The 18,475-nt window shown below is 38.3% G+C and overlaps 2 protein-coding genes across 6 annotated transcripts; both read right to left on the bottom strand.

Annotated features, from left to right (window-relative positions):
• Positions 1–555: 555 nt before the first annotated feature.
• On the bottom strand, positions 556–12,834 carry mllt1b (MLLT1 super elongation complex subunit b). 2 transcript variants are annotated; one of them, XM_082172487.1, is made up of 12 exons: positions 12,528–12,834; positions 10,397–10,577; positions 7,033–7,115; positions 6,287–6,430; positions 6,056–6,181; positions 3,948–4,556; positions 3,781–3,865; positions 3,586–3,694; positions 3,274–3,373; positions 3,102–3,176; positions 2,930–3,001; positions 556–2,407 (listed from the first exon to the last, which is right to left on the bottom strand). In XM_082172487.1, exons 1-12 carry the CDS (start codon positions 12,537–12,539, stop codon positions 2,279–2,281), a joined length of 1,725 nt encoding a protein of 574 aa, XP_082028613.1. In that variant the 5' UTR covers positions 12,540–12,834; the 3' UTR covers positions 556–2,278. The 2 variants fall into 2 exon arrangements, with proteins under 2 accessions (XP_082028613.1, XP_082028614.1); XM_082172488.1 differs by having other exon boundaries at positions 3,111–3,176.
• Positions 12,835–12,983: 149 nt separating this feature from the next.
• On the bottom strand, positions 12,984–17,178 carry znf414 (zinc finger protein 414). 4 transcript variants are annotated; one of them, XR_014206690.1, is made up of 8 exons: positions 17,035–17,178; positions 16,650–16,698; positions 16,448–16,558; positions 16,196–16,301; positions 15,433–15,968; positions 14,658–14,728; positions 13,874–14,026; positions 12,984–13,415 (listed from the first exon to the last, which is right to left on the bottom strand). XR_014206690.1 is itself a non-coding variant. In XM_082172490.1 (7 exons), the coding sequence occupies exons 2-7, from the start codon at positions 16,654–16,656 to the stop codon at positions 13,339–13,341; spliced, it is 990 nt and encodes a 329-aa protein (XP_082028616.1). In that variant the 5' UTR covers positions 16,657–16,698; positions 17,035–17,178; the 3' UTR covers positions 12,984–13,338. The 4 variants fall into 4 exon arrangements, 3 of the variants coding, with proteins under 3 accessions (XP_082028616.1, XP_082028617.1, XP_082028618.1); XM_082172490.1 differs by lacking the exon at positions 14,658–14,728; XM_082172491.1 differs by lacking the exon at positions 14,658–14,728 and having other exon boundaries at positions 17,110–17,178.
• Between the last annotated feature and the right edge of the window lie 1,297 nt (positions 17,179–18,475).

Below are 18,475 nucleotides of genomic sequence, written 5' to 3'. Positions count from 1 at the left end.
TATTCTTTCATAGGGTCAAAAATTGCTAGCGGCACCCCTGCCCACAACTGTTTGGTTATACTGACATTCTTCAAAGTATCTTCTTTTGTGTTCAGCAGAACAAAAAAACTCATACAGGTTTGGAACAACTTGAGGGAGAGTAAATGATGGCCAAATATTCATTTTTGGGTGAACTATCCCTTTAAGTATCTATACATGGCCTCCATAAACATAAATTACACTACTTATAATGACCCTAAACTGATTTGTTCCACATACCTCCACTTTATGTACTTAAGAACAATTTAATGTTTTTGAAATCTCCAGTACAAGCTATGGCATTTATATAGTTAAAACCATTACAATTGGCTGTAACAGTCTATTAGGTTATTATTGTTCATAACAGGAGGAATAATTTGTCAGTCATGCGTTTAAAATGTTACAATAAATAATAATAGTTTGTCATTGACATGAGATTGAAGTGTACAACTTTTTAAATCATTTTCTTTCATCCCAAAATGCAGAAATTGTAGGAATGACTCATCTAAAAAGGAAATCTATAAACACACATACTGATATAACCTAAATGGAGAATGAGCTTTAATCATGGTTCCACAATTTCAGCCTTCAGTGTACGGTAACCTATGTAATGCACATTGTTACATATTTACATAATACTGTAAAATGAACCCATTCCCCCGATAAGGCTATGCTACTACACTAGAGAAGAAAGCACAACCAAGAGATCTACAAGAGGTTTCTAGCTTGTGCTTCACGTTATATGGGTTTGTATTGTATGGATTTATTAAGAGCATCTTCTGTATTCCTGAGAATAGCTGATAAAGCAAACATATAGGGTTGTGAAAGTTGTAAGCATATTCCTGCAAGTGATAATTCATGTGTTAATCATGCACAAACACGGATCACTGCTATTTACCCATGATGTAACATACTCCTGCCACAAAAGTTTCACTGAAAACATTGTTTACTTTATAGCCATACATTACTGAGAATCAAAAAGGGTAACTGGCAATCGACAATGAAGAATAACATGTCAAGCAGGTATGCTTTTCAAAAAGCAATGTCATCAGACGATATGTATCTGACACAAATACATTTTCACTTGTATAATACTTCAGGTGAACAGAAGACTCTTTTTCCAATTGCACCATTGGAATACAGACAAACCCTTCCCCCTTCATTCTGTGTGCATATTCTCTCAAGTGATTGAATAATCAATAATATGACTTCAATAGATGCATTTAAAAACATTGACAAAAATCTGTACATTTTTGCAAGTCAATATTATGTAAAAAAAAAAAAAAGAAAAAAAAAGAGAAAGTAATCATAAATATAGTTATCAGATAATTACAAAGCACTGAAGTGACCAGAAAAAGTGCACAGTTACTTAAATAAACTACAAAAAGAACTTTAAATGCTTAACAAATTGACCATGTTGTTGACCGTCAAAAAAACAGATTAATGCACAAGACCTTCTCAGATCACACATGCAGAACGGCTTTATCAAGTGTTCTCTCGGGACAGGTATTAAACCGCCTTTAAAAGGGCTTTGAATGTCAATTTCAGGCATTTCAAATGTTGACGGATCATTTTTGGTCATCCCAAGACCAATGAGAGACTCACAAACAATTATAATCAAAAACATGACATTTTAAAAAGGCACTACAAAGGCAGATAGTTTTTCCCCTTTAGCTGATCCGAGGGAGCATCTATCACCAAAGCTTGAGAGTATTACTTTATCCAACACATGGGGCTACAAAGCTATGCAGACACAAACAGTATGCCGATAAGGTTTGATCGAGTTGGGCTCTTTCCATGCCACCACGCTGTGCTGAGTGGCAGACATGAGTGACAGGGTAGAGAGGGAACACAGTCTTTCAGTCATCGACCCTGCATAAAGGCCCAAGCCAGGGAAGCTGTTACAGCTTTGGTGCAAAACCAGTCTTGAAATGTACCTACTTGTAATAAGGTATCTCATCCACGGTGCCTATGCGAGATCTTGTCCATTTTGGACAGTATTGTGCCAACAGTTTGTTTCTTAGTGCAACGCGCAGTGCTGTTATTAGATAAACCCTGAATGCCGCCCATTCATGCCCCTGGTCCTTTTGTTTGCTTATATCTATTACAGTATAAAGTTTTTTTTGTTTGTTCGCTTTGTTTTTGTTCGTTTCCTGTGCATTTATATGTTGCTTTCAATTCCTTTCCCTCTTCCCCCAGTCAGTTTGGAGGCCTCTCTCACACTTCTTAAAAAAAATCACGGCCGAGCAGCTTCCTTGTGTCATGTGGACGTGGCTTCCAGGTAGCTCTGGAGTTTACGTACAGTTGACTCGTCCAAGGAGAATAGGTCAAAGTCAAAGGTCGTATTTGTGATGTTGAAATGGCCAGTCTTCTCAATTAGGTTTACAATCTAAAAAAAACACAAAGTAATGTGTCAATCAAAATCAGCAAACAGCAATCATTCCTGAAAGGTAACAAAAGTATCATGATCCAAACATAAATCAGCTGTTTTCCAATGAGAGGCACTTTGGACTACCTAAAGTCTTCAATAATTATATCTTTCACGTACACTACCATTCAAAGGTTTGGGGCCAGTAAGTTTTGTCAGTTTAAAAAAAAACCTTTTATTCAGCATGTGTTAAATTGATCTTTAGACTTTTACATAGTTACAAAAGATTTATATTTCAAATTACTATATTATTTTATATTATTTTGAACTTTCTCCATCCTTGGTGAGCATAATAGACTTTTGTCAAAAACATAAAAAAAATCTTACCGACCCCAAACTTTTGAACGGTAGTGTATGTTAATAATTTCTAACGTGTCCTGAAATAAGGCACTGATCAATCTTCAATGGAGTTTTGGTATAATGCGTGATGGTGATAGCATTTTTTAGAAAATGCACTCAAAAACAGAAATAACTTCTTATAACCTGCTGTAAAATATTCCTCTCTCTCAGAGCCATCAGCCTGCGATGGAGGTCCACAAGCTCCTCTGTATAAGCCTGTAATCAGATCACTCGTTTAAAACTTCCATTGTATTTTTATGTGCAAAATAAAATATGAATTTCAGTCACTGAGGAGGAGTATGATTCAGTTATTTACCCTTCCTACCTTGTCGTATCCCCTCTTGAGCATCTTCTCACGGGTGCAAGAGTCTGGGCTCTTTTTTCCTAACATCTGACAAAGAACACCAATGATTTCAAATCGAGTTCAAATATAAACCTAATACAAACCAGTCTGAAGGTTCATCTCAATGCAATCTTACCAATCTTACCTTGAGGTTTGCTGAGCTCAGTTTGGGTAGAGGTGAGGGGGCTTCCTGGCTGGGAGGTCGGGACTCCTCATTGCCATCACTCTCACTGTCCATGCTTAAACTGAAAAGGGGAAAATCATAATGAACTTGTGAAAGGAATATAAATCGGATTCAATGTGTAACATGGTTGTGGTAATATTAATGATGTGAATAGTGTGGACAAAATCCTTTTTGTCAGCATTTTTACTGTCAAGTATCCTTTTTAGTAAACATTTCAGTTATTCAAACAAGACCAAACTGGATCAAACTGGACACAAAGTGCATGGTACAAACCGAGAGTCCTGATTGGGTGGAGTCGTTTTCATGGGCGTCTCAACCTCAGAGCTGCTGTCATCATCAGAGCCTTCAGAGCGCATATCCTCTACCATAGAACGGAGCGTCCCTGGAAACAATCATTATTAACGATCATTAATGAGGCGACACACTACTGATCATTAAATTGACAATTCGTGATTAAACTCCAAGTACCTTGGCCTTGCTTCTGAGGTGGCTCAAAGTCAGAATCAGAGCTGGAGCTGGAGCTGGAACTTGATGGACTGGATGGAGCCGATTGCTAAAAAAACAACATCCTTGAGCTTTATTACATTTGAATACATTCAAATCCCTGTTTTGCTGATGGAAAAACATAAACATACCTCTGATTTGGAAGAGGCTTCATCCTCAGAGTTTGATTCATCAGAGTCGGGCTGCCTTTTCACTTCCTGCACCTCTGGTTTCATCTTGGGCCAGTGGCCTTTATCTTTCGGGGGTTTCTTCTCGGGGTACGTGGAGGGTGTTGTTGAGGTAATACGGGGGGAGTTGCTGCTGTAGACTCCGCTCACAGGCCCCTTCATGCCCTCGGAGCCCATCCTCTTCTGTTTCTTGGTACTTAGCTTTGGAGACTCCATGGCAGATGAGGGCCGCTTGCTCGGGGTTCGAGTGTCCAGCTGACCCCCTCCGCCTGTCACTGCTCCGCCACCTTTTGGAGACATGCCATCCATCTTGGACTCTCTGACCATAAGTTTGGGCTCTTTGAAGGCTGCTTTTGGTACCGGTTTCCCATCGTCTTTTCCTCTGCCATCCGGGGCTTTCTTTGAAAAAGAGGACGAAGACTGGTCTCGTGAGGACTTGCTGCCCTCGCGGTCGCTCTCTCGGGACGTGGCCTTGCTCTCAGAGTCCTTTCGCGTGCGCTCTTTGTGTTCTTTGGTTGCCTTATGGGTTTTAAGACCTTTGCTGCTCCCACTTCCTCCATCTTTACTTGACTCCTACAAAGAAGGTTTTAAAAGACTTTTCTTTAAATGCATACTCATAACAGCTTGGAAACCACCCGATAAAGCACTGTCGTTCCAAACCCATTAGACTTTCGTTCATTTTCAAAACACAACTGAAGATATTTTTAATGAAAGCTGAGATGTTTCAATCTCTCCATTGAAAGTGCACTCCACCAAAATTCTGATGCTTCAAAAAGTTTAATCGAGTGGTTTAATAATCAAATATGGTTAACTAAAGCTCAAATTAGAGGTCTGCATTCCTACGATCCACAGAACTCGACTGAGTACGACATGGAACAAGTTTTGAATTGCTGAGTGCAGGAGGGAAGGTACTGATTTGTGCGTGGAAATGTATTTTATGTTTTAAGGTGCAGAATGTCATTCGTCTATTGCACAACAAAAAAGAGGTTTACAGGCACAGGGTTGGATATTCTCAATGTTTTTCAGTTGTATGCGACAGAAACGGAAAGCACCTTCCTTTTTCCTGCTGCGACAAATGCAGCAAAGTGAGGTCTGAAGCGCCATGTCATGTGTGTGTGGGAACAGGACAAACTGCGTAGCTCTCTACCTGTGAGATTTTGCAGGTGGGAGCAGGAGTTGCGGATGTGACTCGGAAGAAATATAACTTATTTTTAGCAGGAATCAATAAAAATAAGTTCCCTATCTCGCTTAGACCTCTAGCTTGGTGCTAGCGTGACACGTGAGAACAAATACATTGGTTCTCATGCATCAAGCAAGCACGTTTGAGGTTCCGTGTATCATATTTGATGTGCTCTATGTATGTGCACAGATCAATGTTTATATGTGAATAAAAGCCTAAATTAAATCTGTTCATCATAATAAAGCGATCGTGTCTCTACAAAATACTTGAACTGCTCATCATATATCAATCCATTCACATGGATTACATTTACTATCTCTTTATTAACTTTTTTGAAGGGTTACATTTTTGGGTGAATGGAACAGAAATCTTTCAGGTTTCATTAAAAATATCTTCATTTGTGTACTGACGATGAACATAAGTCTTACGGGCTTGAAATGACATGAGGGTGAGTAATTAATCAACTATCCCTTGAAGCAAAAACGTTCTTTTTTGTCCAAATGTGCAAAATATTGCACATTTTTCAAATTAAACCTTAAGGCCAAGTTTCACAGACAGGGTTTAGATTAAGCCAGGATTAGGCCTTAGTTCAATTAGGGCATTCAAGTAGCTTTTATAAACGTGCCCTAGAAAAGAAACATTACTGGTGTAAATCTTGAGACAAAACAATGGCACTGACATCATTTTAAGATATGAGGTGCAAGTTGCTTTCAGTTAAAACAGCTCAAATGTGCATTTTAGTCTGGGACTATTTTAAGCAATTTGTCTGTGAAACCGGGGCGGGGGTAAGACTATCAACCTTAAACACTTGAAATATATTTAGAAAAAAATGTAAATCATATTTGAAGTAATTTAATTAACTCTTTGACCAAATGGTGACTTTTTTACTAACCTTTACTGCATGAGAGGACTTGATCTTCTTAGGGTCTGAGAAGGCAGAGAGTGGAATAGTCGGCAGCATTGGATAATCTGGACTGGGCCTTGGCATCATCTCCACTCCCTCAGGAACAACTATAGCCTGAGACAAGAATAACACCCCAATGGAAAAAGAGAGAGAAAGAGTCTGTTAAAAAGAGCTGATTATAGAGGTTCAGAAAAAGCAAGAACAAACAACCCCGCTCACCCCACCGGCCTTGACCAGCTTGCGCCGAAACTCGTGTGTGGGGTTGTTAAACGTAAGCTTCTCACAGCGCAGGTGATTGACAGGTGGGTTTCCCTCCAGGTTCAAGAAAAGATCATAATTAAAGCACACCTTTTTAGGCTCCTCCTGTGATTGAAGAGACAAGCATGTTGAGGATTCACAGATAAAAAATATATATATGTTGAGTTGAACGTCAGTATCAAACCCAAACCTCAATCTAGCAGTGTGTGAAACATTTACAGTAAAGTTAAGTCAATATAAGGTCCTTGGTTGATTACGTTAGAGGAAACGAGAGAAAATGTAAAACTTCCAGAAATAATCCAATACGAATTCTGGAAAAGTAAGTGTATTATAGCAATATGCAAAATTATAGCAATATGAAAAGTAATTAAGTCTTACAGTGAAATACAAATTCACATTTTCTTACCATTTATACCTTCTCCAATTTCTCTGTTGCCGTTCAACAGCTTCATGTCAATTCTCTGTTAGCTCCCAGTGCAAACACTGAGTTCACCTACTTGTGTGACCTTTACCTTTACCAAATTGCAAAACTCTTAACCACAATGTTTTTCCAATACAGGCAACAAACTGCTTAAATATAACACATCTAAAACGACAGAGCACAACAATCTGACAGACTTTTCATGCCTTTTGCCAGAAATACCAGTTATTCATGTCAAAAGAAACAAAATGCAGATACTGCTGTAGATAAGGTGTGATATGCTCACCTTGTTTTTGAAATAGACCTCTATGGGCATAAGGAAACCAGCATAGCCAGACTCTTCCACTTTATATGGGGGCTCTTTACAAACTGAAAAAAATAAAATAAATACTTAGTTAATGTTTAGCTATACATTCTACACTGAAACAGAAATATGAAACCAGAATCACTATCTACATGTACATACTACGTGCTACAATAAGGTCAAGGGTGCTTTTCTTTGCCACTACTCACACCATGGAATTGCACAAAAAAAATAACCATTTTTTCCGAACAGGTTTCTGAAACACTCCTAAAATCAGGTAGCCACACCCCAAAACACGCCATTGGTTGAGCCAGAGGTTGACATATCACACCACTCATTAAAAAAACAGGGAGATATTTTTAAAACACGCCAGAGAAAGTGTTAACACTTTTTGAGAATGTAACATCAAAAAAGGACACACTTCACCTTTAAATACAACCCCTGGCAAAAACGGAATCACCACACTTAAAGGACGTACATCCATTTTTTTTCACTTTGTACAAATAAACAAATCACAGATATGACACAAATCAATTTGGTTAATAGCTGAACAATCTGGCTTTGTAAAACATACAAGAAACAAATTATATTTGCCATATAGTTTACCAGAACAAGTAGAGGAAAAAAAAAAAAGAATCACACAATGTTGAAGAGAAAATTATAGAATTACCTTGCAATTTGCATTTCTAAAGCAAATACCAGTTACATTTTATTTTAAGATGTCCGTGTTACAGTGTAACTATACATTTAAGTACTGAGTAATATTAATAAACAACATGCACTTACTATATAATTAGGTTTATGTATTGGCTTAGTTGCATGAAATTATGCATAATTTACTGTTGTTATTATTACAGTAATTACATTTACATGTAACATAGGTAATAAGGACACTACAATGAAGTGTTACCCAAATACCTATTGACAAGCAGTTAAAAAGAGTGCTTACAAGTCAAGTCACATTTATATAGCGCTTTATACGATACAGATTGTCGAAGCAGCTTCACAGTAATAAACAGGAAATTCATAAATTATGAAACAAATTCAATTTCAGCTGTAAAACAGCTCAACAGAAGACAGTAGTGTCATTATTCAGCTCAGTCAGCACAATCTCACCAGCTTCGGTCACTAAACAGAGGTAATTGCTATATACCTGAGATTCACGCTTACACAATCAAAGATACTTTGGTATAGCCCCCATGATTGCATACACTTGAAATTAAAGTAATGTTTACTTCAGTAGAGGTATGGCCACTACTACAGATATCAAGTCAACCAACTTTACTTGTCTTATAATAGCTTTGGATTGGCCATGCCGTGGTTTCCCACATACACAAAAGTAACATTAAATTAAAACAGAGGTAAGACACACCCAGATTTAGGTTGGTCAAGCAGCACTTTTGCTGCCCTAAACGGAAATTCACTTCTTGTCTTTGCAAAACACGTACACTTGAATTAGTGCCGAATATTAGTCGTCACTAATCTGACGCAAAACTTGCAGTAACATACGAATCCGTTTAATCTACTTGGTCAGTCGGAATAAAATCAAATGTAACAATTTATTATGTCAGGTAAATGTATCATGCCAATGAACCTGACATTAGAAAGTACATGATGCTGAGAGTCTTGGCCACTTAGTCCAGTCATTTTAAGCCAAAATGGGGGTCAACCTTGAACAAATTGCAACAGAAGCAAACTCAACTGATTTTTGTATCCTCAATATGTCCTGAGTAAGGAAAAAAAAAGCCCCGAAGAATCCCATTAGGGGAAAGTTTCGAAAAAGACCCAAATATAGCCTATTCATACGCCTATTCATTCTTTTTCTTACGTGAATAGGGTAAAAAAAAATTACCTTTAGATATCACCATGTAAATTACTGAGTTGATTACTTACATTAAGACAAACAAAAAATGTATTACAAGTTTTTTGAAATTGTTTGTTAACATGGACAAATGATGCATAATCTAATTATTTATGTGCTAATTTGCATAAATACCACAACAGATCTAAACACTGGGTATAGCCAGGTGAAAATGTCTTGTTGAATCTTGTTGACACATAACAGTAAAATACTTAATGTTAAGGTCTGACTGGAACCCATTTAGGCCACCCATGAGCATTAATACATAGAGGCAGGAAGTAATTATTATTGCAGAGATGGGGTTTGGGGCTGGGTCCGTGGGACTGTGTCTGGGGGTTCACTTTTTATTTTACCTACCTTTTGTCTTCTGCATTCTCCTTACCATTGTCTCCTGTTCTTCCCTGGTTTCTAAAGAACTTCTTCCTGCCTCTATGTATTAATGGTCATTTTCGAAACTTTTCCGTAATGGGATTCTTCTGGGCTTTTTTCCTTACTCAGGACATATTGAGGATACAAAATCAGTTGAGTTTGCTTCTGTTGCAATTTGTTCAACCTTTTTTCATAAAATGACTGGACTAACTCTCAGCATCACAGGCTAATTTGAGCTACAAATCGCCATGAACCTTCTTCAGCATCTCCCTAAATTCTCAGACCAAGGCAGAAACCTCTTTTCAAATGTAAACATGAGTTCGCAGTGGGACTTTGCATCAATCACCGTCCCAGACTTACTGGGGACAGCAGTTGATTTACATGGGGGCACACCCACAGCAGTTAACAAGATATCTCTAAACTCTTAAATACCTTATTGCCTTTGGGTTTACTTCTTTGGGAATGAGACCGTTGTACTAGTCGCACTGAGACATTTCAAATGATACCAAACATGTGTAATACTTTATGATAATTATTCCATATAGATTCTTGGGAGAATTTTGGTGATCTCAGCATGAGAGAGAAGGAATGGGGGAAGAGGGAAAGAGATGTAGATTAGGATGATTCTGAGGTGAGACTTGCGTCTCGAATGGTGCACAAGAGCGAGTTCAAATGTTAATTTACTTTGTTCTCTCAGAGTTGCCCTCTCTTCCAGTTTTTCCAGTCTTTCAGTTGGACATAGCTAATTGAAAGGAAACATGGCCCCAACACAAGAGTTGTCAACTGAAACAATGGAAAAAAGGAAATCCAACACAGAATGTAGCAAAAGAAGGGTGGTGATTGTGTCATTTTTGCCAGGGTTGGTCATGTTTCAATACTAGTTAATATAGTTGCTATACAATTACTTTCGTATTATACTAGATCTTAGGACTTCACATGCTGTAACTACACAAAGTATTTTAACAGCATGAGTTACTAAAAGGGCAAATTTAACACAACAGAATATGGGTGTAAACACCAGCCATTTCCTTAATCCTGATTGAAAGGGACCTTTAACCTACATCACTGTGAGTATAAAGTTACAGGGTTATGAAGTAGACTCAAAATATAACCTGCCTCTCTTGGGTTTTGGGAAGCTTTCGTGAAGGCGGAAGACAACTCTCTCCACAAAGTGCTGGATGTCACATGCCTCTGGGCCCCGAACAAACACCATCCAGTCATGTGTGAAACCCTCGTTAGTGACTTTCTTCCTTAACTGGGCTCTGTGTCCCAGCTCCAGTTTCACCTGCACGGTGCACTGAAATAAGAGGAAAAAAACAGTCATCCACCAGAAGACTAAACGCCATTTTCTATTCTGAACAAGGGTGCACAACAATAAGCACTACTGAATTGCAATATTTAAGCAGTGAGTGACATTTACACCTGAGTGAGACTGAGGGTGTGTTCAAACATGTTGTTCGGTTCACTTGGTTTGTTTGGTCCAGACCAAAAAAAAAAAAACATTTAGTCCTGGTCCGCTTAGTGTTCATATTGGCATTTTTATCGACGAACCTAAAGTCATAGGGATACATTCACAACCTGATTGGTCTGCTTTTATGATGTATTGCATATTTTAAGACAGAACTTACCGAACATCCAAAACAATGCTGTGTGCTGGGCTAAATGCGCTTGTTGTACTGTGCGTAGCCTGCATATGATGTGAAGAGCTTATAAAATGTGTGAAGGAGTCAAAACAGAATCAGGAATCCCTCCGTCACACACACAAATGAAGATTTTTATTGTGGTCCAGACCAAACGAACCAAGCGAACCAAACTACAAGTGTGAACAAACCCTAAGACCCATCTTTTCAGAGGTCTCGGCCCGCTTGTTTGGTGCGCACCAGGGTTTGGATGGCAGCGTTCACACTTATTCAATTGAACCGCACTAACAGAGCAATTGCACCAGTGTTCGTTTTAATCGAGCCAAACATGCCAAGTGTGAACACCTTAAAAAAGACGAAAAGGGGGGAAGGTCTACTTGGTCTATTTCTCAACACTACTGTCAGATCTAGGCCTACACTTCATATCTGTGAGAAATCAAACTGTTTTCTCTCTCTGACAGCTGCAGATGGAAACTCACAGTTCTGTGACATTCTTCACACGCATGATGGTTTATTGTTTACAGCTTTTCTTGGTATGGAGACAAAATTAATGTTAGACTTGTATGCTTTAGCTCAGTGGTTAATAAATTCCTTGCCAATATTGAATGAGTTTGCATCCTATCATGCCTAAAGCATTTTTATCCCCCCAGTTATTGCAGAATACAAAACTACACAAGCAGTGCATGTCACAAATAATTTGGTAAAAAATTAAAAGTTCAAGACAAAGGTTGGCTTTAGGCTGGTTTGAAAGGGCCTGGCCAGAAAGTTTGAAGACATTTTAAAAGCTTGACATTTTAAGGTTTTTAAGACTGAAGCCGCTTTAGATAGACATAGAGACATACAGACAGACAGACAGACAGATAGAACGTTTTAGAGTCAGACAGAAAGAACTATGTAAAGATGGTCAATCAAAATCCCATGGTATATTAATATAATAATCTATGGAATATATTTTAATTAATATACAGCAAATGATTAGCGAAATCAAACCAATTAGAGCACTGGAAATTTGCATATCTAATGAGCTGTCAAGTCTTGCATTTAGCGTACTCAAGAGACTTCTTAAATATTTGTTTTATATATATTGAATAACGTCAGATGCTGTTGAATTAATTAAGTGTAATTATTTGTAATTGAATGGAAGAATTTTCTCATGATGACTGTCTCAATACCTAGTGAGCCCCCTGCTAGACCGGTTTGGCCATGGGAGCGTTCGAACGTTCGCGCGCGCCTATGACGCCCACGAATGCTGTCTATGTAGGTAGCTCACTAGGTTTTGAGACAGTCTCCGGACTAGCCGGACAGCTAGTGAGTGTTGGAACTCAAGAATCCATCTGTCCTATAAGCCAAATGCTGAGGTTTATAAAAAGACAGATTGGTTTCTGTAAGCACATTTTCACCACGACTTAAATTTACACAAAACACTGATGTAATTTCGCGGGTTTCCTGCTTTAAGCCTCGTACGAGTGACTAGCTGGCTAAGTTAGCATCCTGACCATCTTCAGAAAAACGTTGGCCTCGCTTCTTTCACTACAAATACATTAATGATAAAAGCATGCGTATTTCTCTCTAATGGCTGTCTGGCAGTGTCAGTAAAGTCGTATTACCATGTTCTCCATTGTTGCCTATGTTCCGGAGGTTTAGTTTATTTACAAAAGCGTTGAAGTAGATTGAATGTGCATCCTCGCTCTTACACATCTGATGGAGTGTGTGAAGGGAGAAACTAAACAGTTTGAACAAATGGCCGCGACACTGACAGTTTTTAAAATAAAAGTAGAATGGCTTTTATCTACCTGTGTTTCTCATCCACATCTTCCATCTACTTAAATTATTTGCTTACACACCATGCATATAAAGTTACTCCACCCTTTACTGTAAAATGTACGGAAAGGTTTTCATTAACTTTCTTTCGTGAAGTTCAGAAAGTATTTTAAAAAGACATTTAATTACACTACATAAGTGAAATTATACAATTTATAAACAGAATATTAAATACTTAAAGCAACAAATTCCACCACAGAAAATCATGTAAGGTATTCAAATGAGATAAACTCGCATCACACTTTTAAAAAATTTCCTAACAGGTTTTATTTGCAGGTAGTAAACACTACAGAAACAACTGTTTTTCATTCTTACACAATAACAAGTGGCCACATGAATACTGTTCTGGATACTGTATGGATACAACCTCCAGCAAATAGATTTAAAAAAAAATGTAGGTGACATAATAGTACAACATTACTCAGGTTATTGCATAAAACATGCAGAACTTGGTGCTAATTGTTATTATGACATATCCAGACTAATAGAGATTCTTGAAGTCCACACCGACAGTCAAATGAAAACATTGAGTTGCATATATAAAAAGCTATAACAGAAGTTATTTGTCAATCATCAGGTTTCGTGTCTCATTTCATGCTAGAGTTGTGTATAAGTTGAGTTCTCAGTGTGCAGTGAAGACTTAGCCAGTAAAGAAGCAGTGCCAATCTCTGTATCTGTAAAATGCACAGAAGGTTCAGTCTGGTGAGATGATGTCACTATATTGTGTAATTATTTTCAAAAGACTAAATGCCGGAATACACTACACTACTTAAAATCTGAACAGATTTTAAAACACCACGCATCATTACCAGACTTTCAAGTCGCTCCGAACACAACAAACTTCTAAAACATCCTCCTGTTTGATATCATCCGACTGGATGCAATCAGAGTGAAGCTAAATAAAAAATAATGTGCCCAATATGCACTACATGACTTTCTGTGAAATCGGTCAACTCTGACTGCCTAAAATCTGCAGGCTGGCTGACTTTGGGCGTCTAGGGTCAACTTGTCCAGACTACAAATCAGGGGCAAAACAATCTGTGCAAAAGTCGTGTAGTGTTTTCCAGCCTTAACCCAATGAATTGCATTCATTATAAGGTTTATAATTACACAGTGAAGTAGGGAATCATACCAGGATCACCGTTCACTTTGCCCCCCGGGTTCTTGTGCTGGCCCTCAATGTGAGCAGTCATCTCCCCCCGGTCTGGGGTGCAGTGGCCACACTGTAGGCAGCTGTATCGCCCTCTTGTGTGTTCCCACAGGATGCGGCAGTTGAAGGATTGACCTGACAGATTTAATTAATGGGCGAGTCATTAAAATCAAAACCAACTCAAAGATCATCATATTCATGGTTATACATTCATTGAGAACATTTGTAGACAGAAACAGAAAACCTTCACCAGTAAAAGTAGCAGATAATTGTATGATTGACTTGAGCTGGAAAAGAACCCCAATGATCACTGGCATCAGCTCATATACAAAAGCAAGATTATTCACACAATCAAAATCATTAAACCCAGTTTAGACAGATGAACATGGGCACAAAGGTGTTGGGATTAGCAAGTGCTCTCAACATCTCCACACATGATCAACTATTATGACACAGCACCATCTCTTGCCAGAAATGACCACCTGATTTTTGCAAAATACAATGGGAAGGGGAAAAAGTGAAGTAAAGGAACACCGGCCCTAAAAGCAGACTGTGATGTCACATTACATGTTAGTGAAGCCCGTGGACATATGCATTTAGGATCGGATGGGAGTGGACTGAGTCGTGCAACTAGATGGCACACCCAGGGAAACACTAAACCGGTTAAAGCAGGGGAAGGGGAGGAGAACTAGGATCTAAAGTATCATTTGAGGGAAGATCTGATTGTTCCCTCAAACAATGTGTGTGTGGATTCTCTGTGCCTCACCTGGACTTCATCTCTACTTAAACTCTGACTGCTTGGAGAGTTCCATCTGTGCAAAAGGGGCCCGGGCGGTTCTGGCAGGACAGTGCAACATGACAAAACACAGTTCACTCAAAGTGGCCATGGCCAAGGCTTAGGCATTTCCCCCACAAGTGACTTACAAATTCCCTTTCAAAAGGACTCACACCTGTTGATAAGCAGGTGAGATCAGTTGAGCAAACTGCAAAATATACAGGTGAACAGGGTCTAAAATGTAGGATGATTTAAGGAACACTGGGTCTCATTCACTAATAATTGCATGGATTATTCATACTTATGGACACAAGAGAACTTCTCATGGAAAATGTTCACCAATTTTACAACACGTGCACACGGAATTGTTGTTAACCTCATTCTAATGTTAATGAATATGGAATATTCTAAATGAGCGAATGCGTGCCAAAAGCTAGTAATTTGCATAAAACACACCCAAGCCATCTTTTCCTTTACAGCACATATATACACATAACATTTGTGAGATGAAATACCTAACATTTCATCTTAACACATTGTGTATATATGTACATAATATATATGATTATGTGTGATTTGTGGTTCTTACACTTTTTTTAATACATTGTTTTTTTTAAAGTTTTTTTTTTATGAAAGTTGAATTCAGGTTTTCCTGCACAAATTTGTGCATAGGCATGTTTAGTGAATAAGACCCATTGTGAGCAATGACACTTGCTTTCAGTCGCTTTCCTCACTCACAGAGGAAAGCTTTATGAGATCCATTCACCTTGGTTCTTCCTCCAGACTGCGTTTGATCCTGGCGATGACGGCAGGGGCGGTGAAGAGGGCAGACTGGGAGGACCAGACCTGGGAGACCTCTGCTGCTGCTGTAGGCCCGGATCTGGCAGGAAGGCTGGGTTAACAGGAGACAGAGTGGGTGGAAAAGGGCTGTAGGGGGATTCTGCTTTGCAAGGAAGATTTTGGTTTGAGGCGAGATTTAGAGTGGCAAGGAGCAAAGTAGCAGGGCCTGCATGGGTTGGGTTAGTGAAAGCACTGTTTTCTGGCATGTTTGCCAGTGTTGAATGTGTTGCCAAAGTGGGCATAGATGGCATAGACTCCATCTCCTCAGGCACATTTGGGGATAAGAGGGGTCCAGATGGTTCCATGTCACCAGAAGTGAGAGGAACACTGGCGGGCTCTGCGTCAGGTGTCATTCCAGTCTCTATCTTCACTGCAGCCTTGTTCTTAGCAACCTTGGCACAGGTCTGCAGGTGTTTGAGGAGAGTGCGATAAGAACGAAGTTTGGCCCTGCAGCTCTCGCACCTAAAGGACACAGACATAATGATAATGAGGAAGCATAACGCTGAAACATAATATTAAAAATAAGTAAATCAATACTAAAAGATAAATAAGATATTCATATTCAACTTATTTCTCAGAAAATAAAACAAAATTCTCAGAAGAGTGAAAATATTAAAAACAATTTATAAATTAATATAGCTTTAGTTTACTAATAAAGAAAGGAAGCCTAAATGCAAAGCGGAACTCACAGGAAAAAATAATTTGGCTTGTAATGGTGTCTCATATGTTCCATGAGCTGCTGCATGTTGTTGAATGAACCATCGCATCCTATATGAGAGCACAGGAAAGCTTTCCCTAAAGAATAAAGGAGAGAGCATTAGACACCAAATTGCTGATGTGACACTTTTCATGACTATAAATGAACTGATTAAATGATAACAAACAGCATTTCATCCATCAAGTGCACTAATAAAAAAGTCACAGGCACGTTGATGTTATACCTGGAAGAGACTGGGCAGTGTTCTTTTGATGGTCCTGAAGATGACTATTCAGTGCTTCTGGACTGTTGTAGGTCCTCTTGCACCCAAAAAACGAGCAGGACATTTGACAGCCTGGTGGAACATTGAGTGCTCCTTAAACTGGGCTAAACAATGCATGAACATTGAAACAGCAAATTAAAACATAGTACTAATATTGACATACCTTCCATGGTGATTTCTTAGATTTGAGGCAGTGGGATCGGTCCTTCAGACTAGATAAATGAGATAAAATATGATATAGAACATTAATGCTCATGCACACTTTCAGTGAATGGCACGTAGTAAGTTCTAACGTGGGTGTGCACGTCATAACAACAAAGAGTAGACTGCATGCATTTGATCAATAACAGTGTTTAAGCAATCCATTGACGTTACTGACAAAACTAATTTAACATCTAACGTAAAACATCAGGGACGTGCGCAGACAGCCAGCGGTCGCACGAGCTAGCAGACGACAACAACAACAACAACAAAACATCCCATTATCTGCTTGGAATAAATGTATACATGTGCAATTATTTATAGTGCACATTGATCATGACACTTACTATGAATGGATTTCGTGAGGTTTTCAAAGCTTCTTTTAAAAAATAGACGTTAATTCAAATGAAATCGATTATTACCTAGCTAGATCGCATTTCCAGCCTGGCTACGTGCGATACGTTCATCTCTAAATATCGCGAGAACATAAGTTCCCGTTCCAGTTCGTGTTGTTGACTGATGATAGACAAGAAGATGATTACTTTTTTTTTCCACTTCCTTTTTATTTTTGTAGCAGATTTTAGTTTTAGTTCATTCGTTATCCACGACATAGTGATTAATAAAATGACTTACAGAAATAATTTAAATATATATATATATATATTTAAATCCTAATCAGACTGCAATGTTGTCGATAGAATAAATGCGCCATATACTAGTGGGAGTGTAATATTGGGGGTATTTTCTATATAATTTGTGCAGCTCGTGGTTCTTCTGTAATATCTAGGCTACTTGTTTCTCTAAAATACTCATTGACTTTGGCAGTCTGAAAGGTTTCCTACTATTGTATGTCTTCCTCTCTGTAACAGAGCAACTTGAAGGCTCCAAAATGTCAAGGGAAATCCTATAATTGTTGACACAGCTTTTAGACATGGCACATAAAAGAGACAAGTACAATTCTGATACAGTTGCTTTCCAAGCCCAACATTTGAGTTTTGATGTTGTTCAACCTTATTTTGTTTGTTTGTTTGTTTGTTTGTTTAAAGAAATGTAGCTCAACCCTTCGAATTATTAGCAGTGTGGGCTATTATTCATTTGATTCAAATACTTTTTTTCTCTTGACCATAGAGGGCACAAAATCTCATCTCAACACAATGAATGACTATGCTCTTCTTATTTTAGCATTTCATCTGAATATCATCATTTGTAATATTTAGTCAGCCGAACCATGCAGTTTGGTTATTTGATCTAATTTTGTGTCTAGAAAATAGTGATCGGTGGCGTATTATGTTGCGAATTTATTTAGAAACTTTACGGTATTTAGACTTGAACGAAATGACCAGTAGATGGCTGCAGTGATCCACATATCATGCCTGCCTACAGACCAGCTGTTCTAATCCAAGATTAAATTATTTAAAATGATTTAAATTACGTTATATTACACACAGTGTTTGAAAACCCCTTCTCTCATAGCTGCCCAACAAACACAGGACGTTCCCCTGACGTTGGTATTTGGTTCCCGTTTGGTTATTTTTTACTTTAGAAAGTTGCAATCATCCGTTTTAAAAATATAACTCCTAACCACAGGAACCGTAATTTAACACATTAAATACCTGGTTCTAAGGCTGTGATATTGCACCCTTCAGCAACTAGTAGCCAACTGCCCTTTCCAAGGGTTTCTGTCTGAAGAATGAAATAGCCTACTAAAAAATCTTTAAAAATACATAATCTACCATTAGATTATCAAGTTTAGCCTATTGCAAATATATCTTAACAACTGATTATTTA

This window comes from Leuciscus leuciscus, assembly GCF_965113295.1.
Source record: "Leuciscus leuciscus genome assembly, chromosome: 6".
Classification (NCBI taxonomy): domain Eukaryota; kingdom Metazoa; phylum Chordata; class Actinopteri; order Cypriniformes; family Leuciscidae; genus Leuciscus; species Leuciscus leuciscus.
The sequence above is the reverse complement of the archived record's forward strand: the minus strand, read 5'-3'. Positions and strand labels throughout refer to the sequence as shown.

What these genes read in the sequence shown, in the direction of transcription:
- mllt1b (XM_082172487.1), bottom strand. An exon ending in AAGCCTCTTCCAAATCAGAG is followed by an intron (nt 3,866 to 3,947) that starts GTATGTTTATGT and finishes TTGTTTTTTTAG; the next exon opens with CAATCGGCTCCATCCAGTCC. An exon ending in CCACCCAATCAGGACTCTCG is followed by an intron (nt 3,374 to 3,585) that starts GTTTGTACCATG and finishes TCCCCTTTTCAG; the next exon opens with TTTAAGCATGGACAGTGAGA.
- znf414 (XM_082172490.1), bottom strand. An exon ending in AAGCCAAATTATTTTTTCCT is followed by an intron (nt 15,969 to 16,195) that starts GTGAGTTCCGCT and finishes TGTGTCCTTTAG; the next exon opens with GTGCGAGAGCTGCAGGGCCA. An exon ending in CAAAGTGAACGGTGATCCTG is followed by an intron (nt 13,416 to 13,873) that starts GTATGATTCCCT and finishes TGCATTTTACAG; the next exon opens with ATACAGAGATTGGCACTGCT.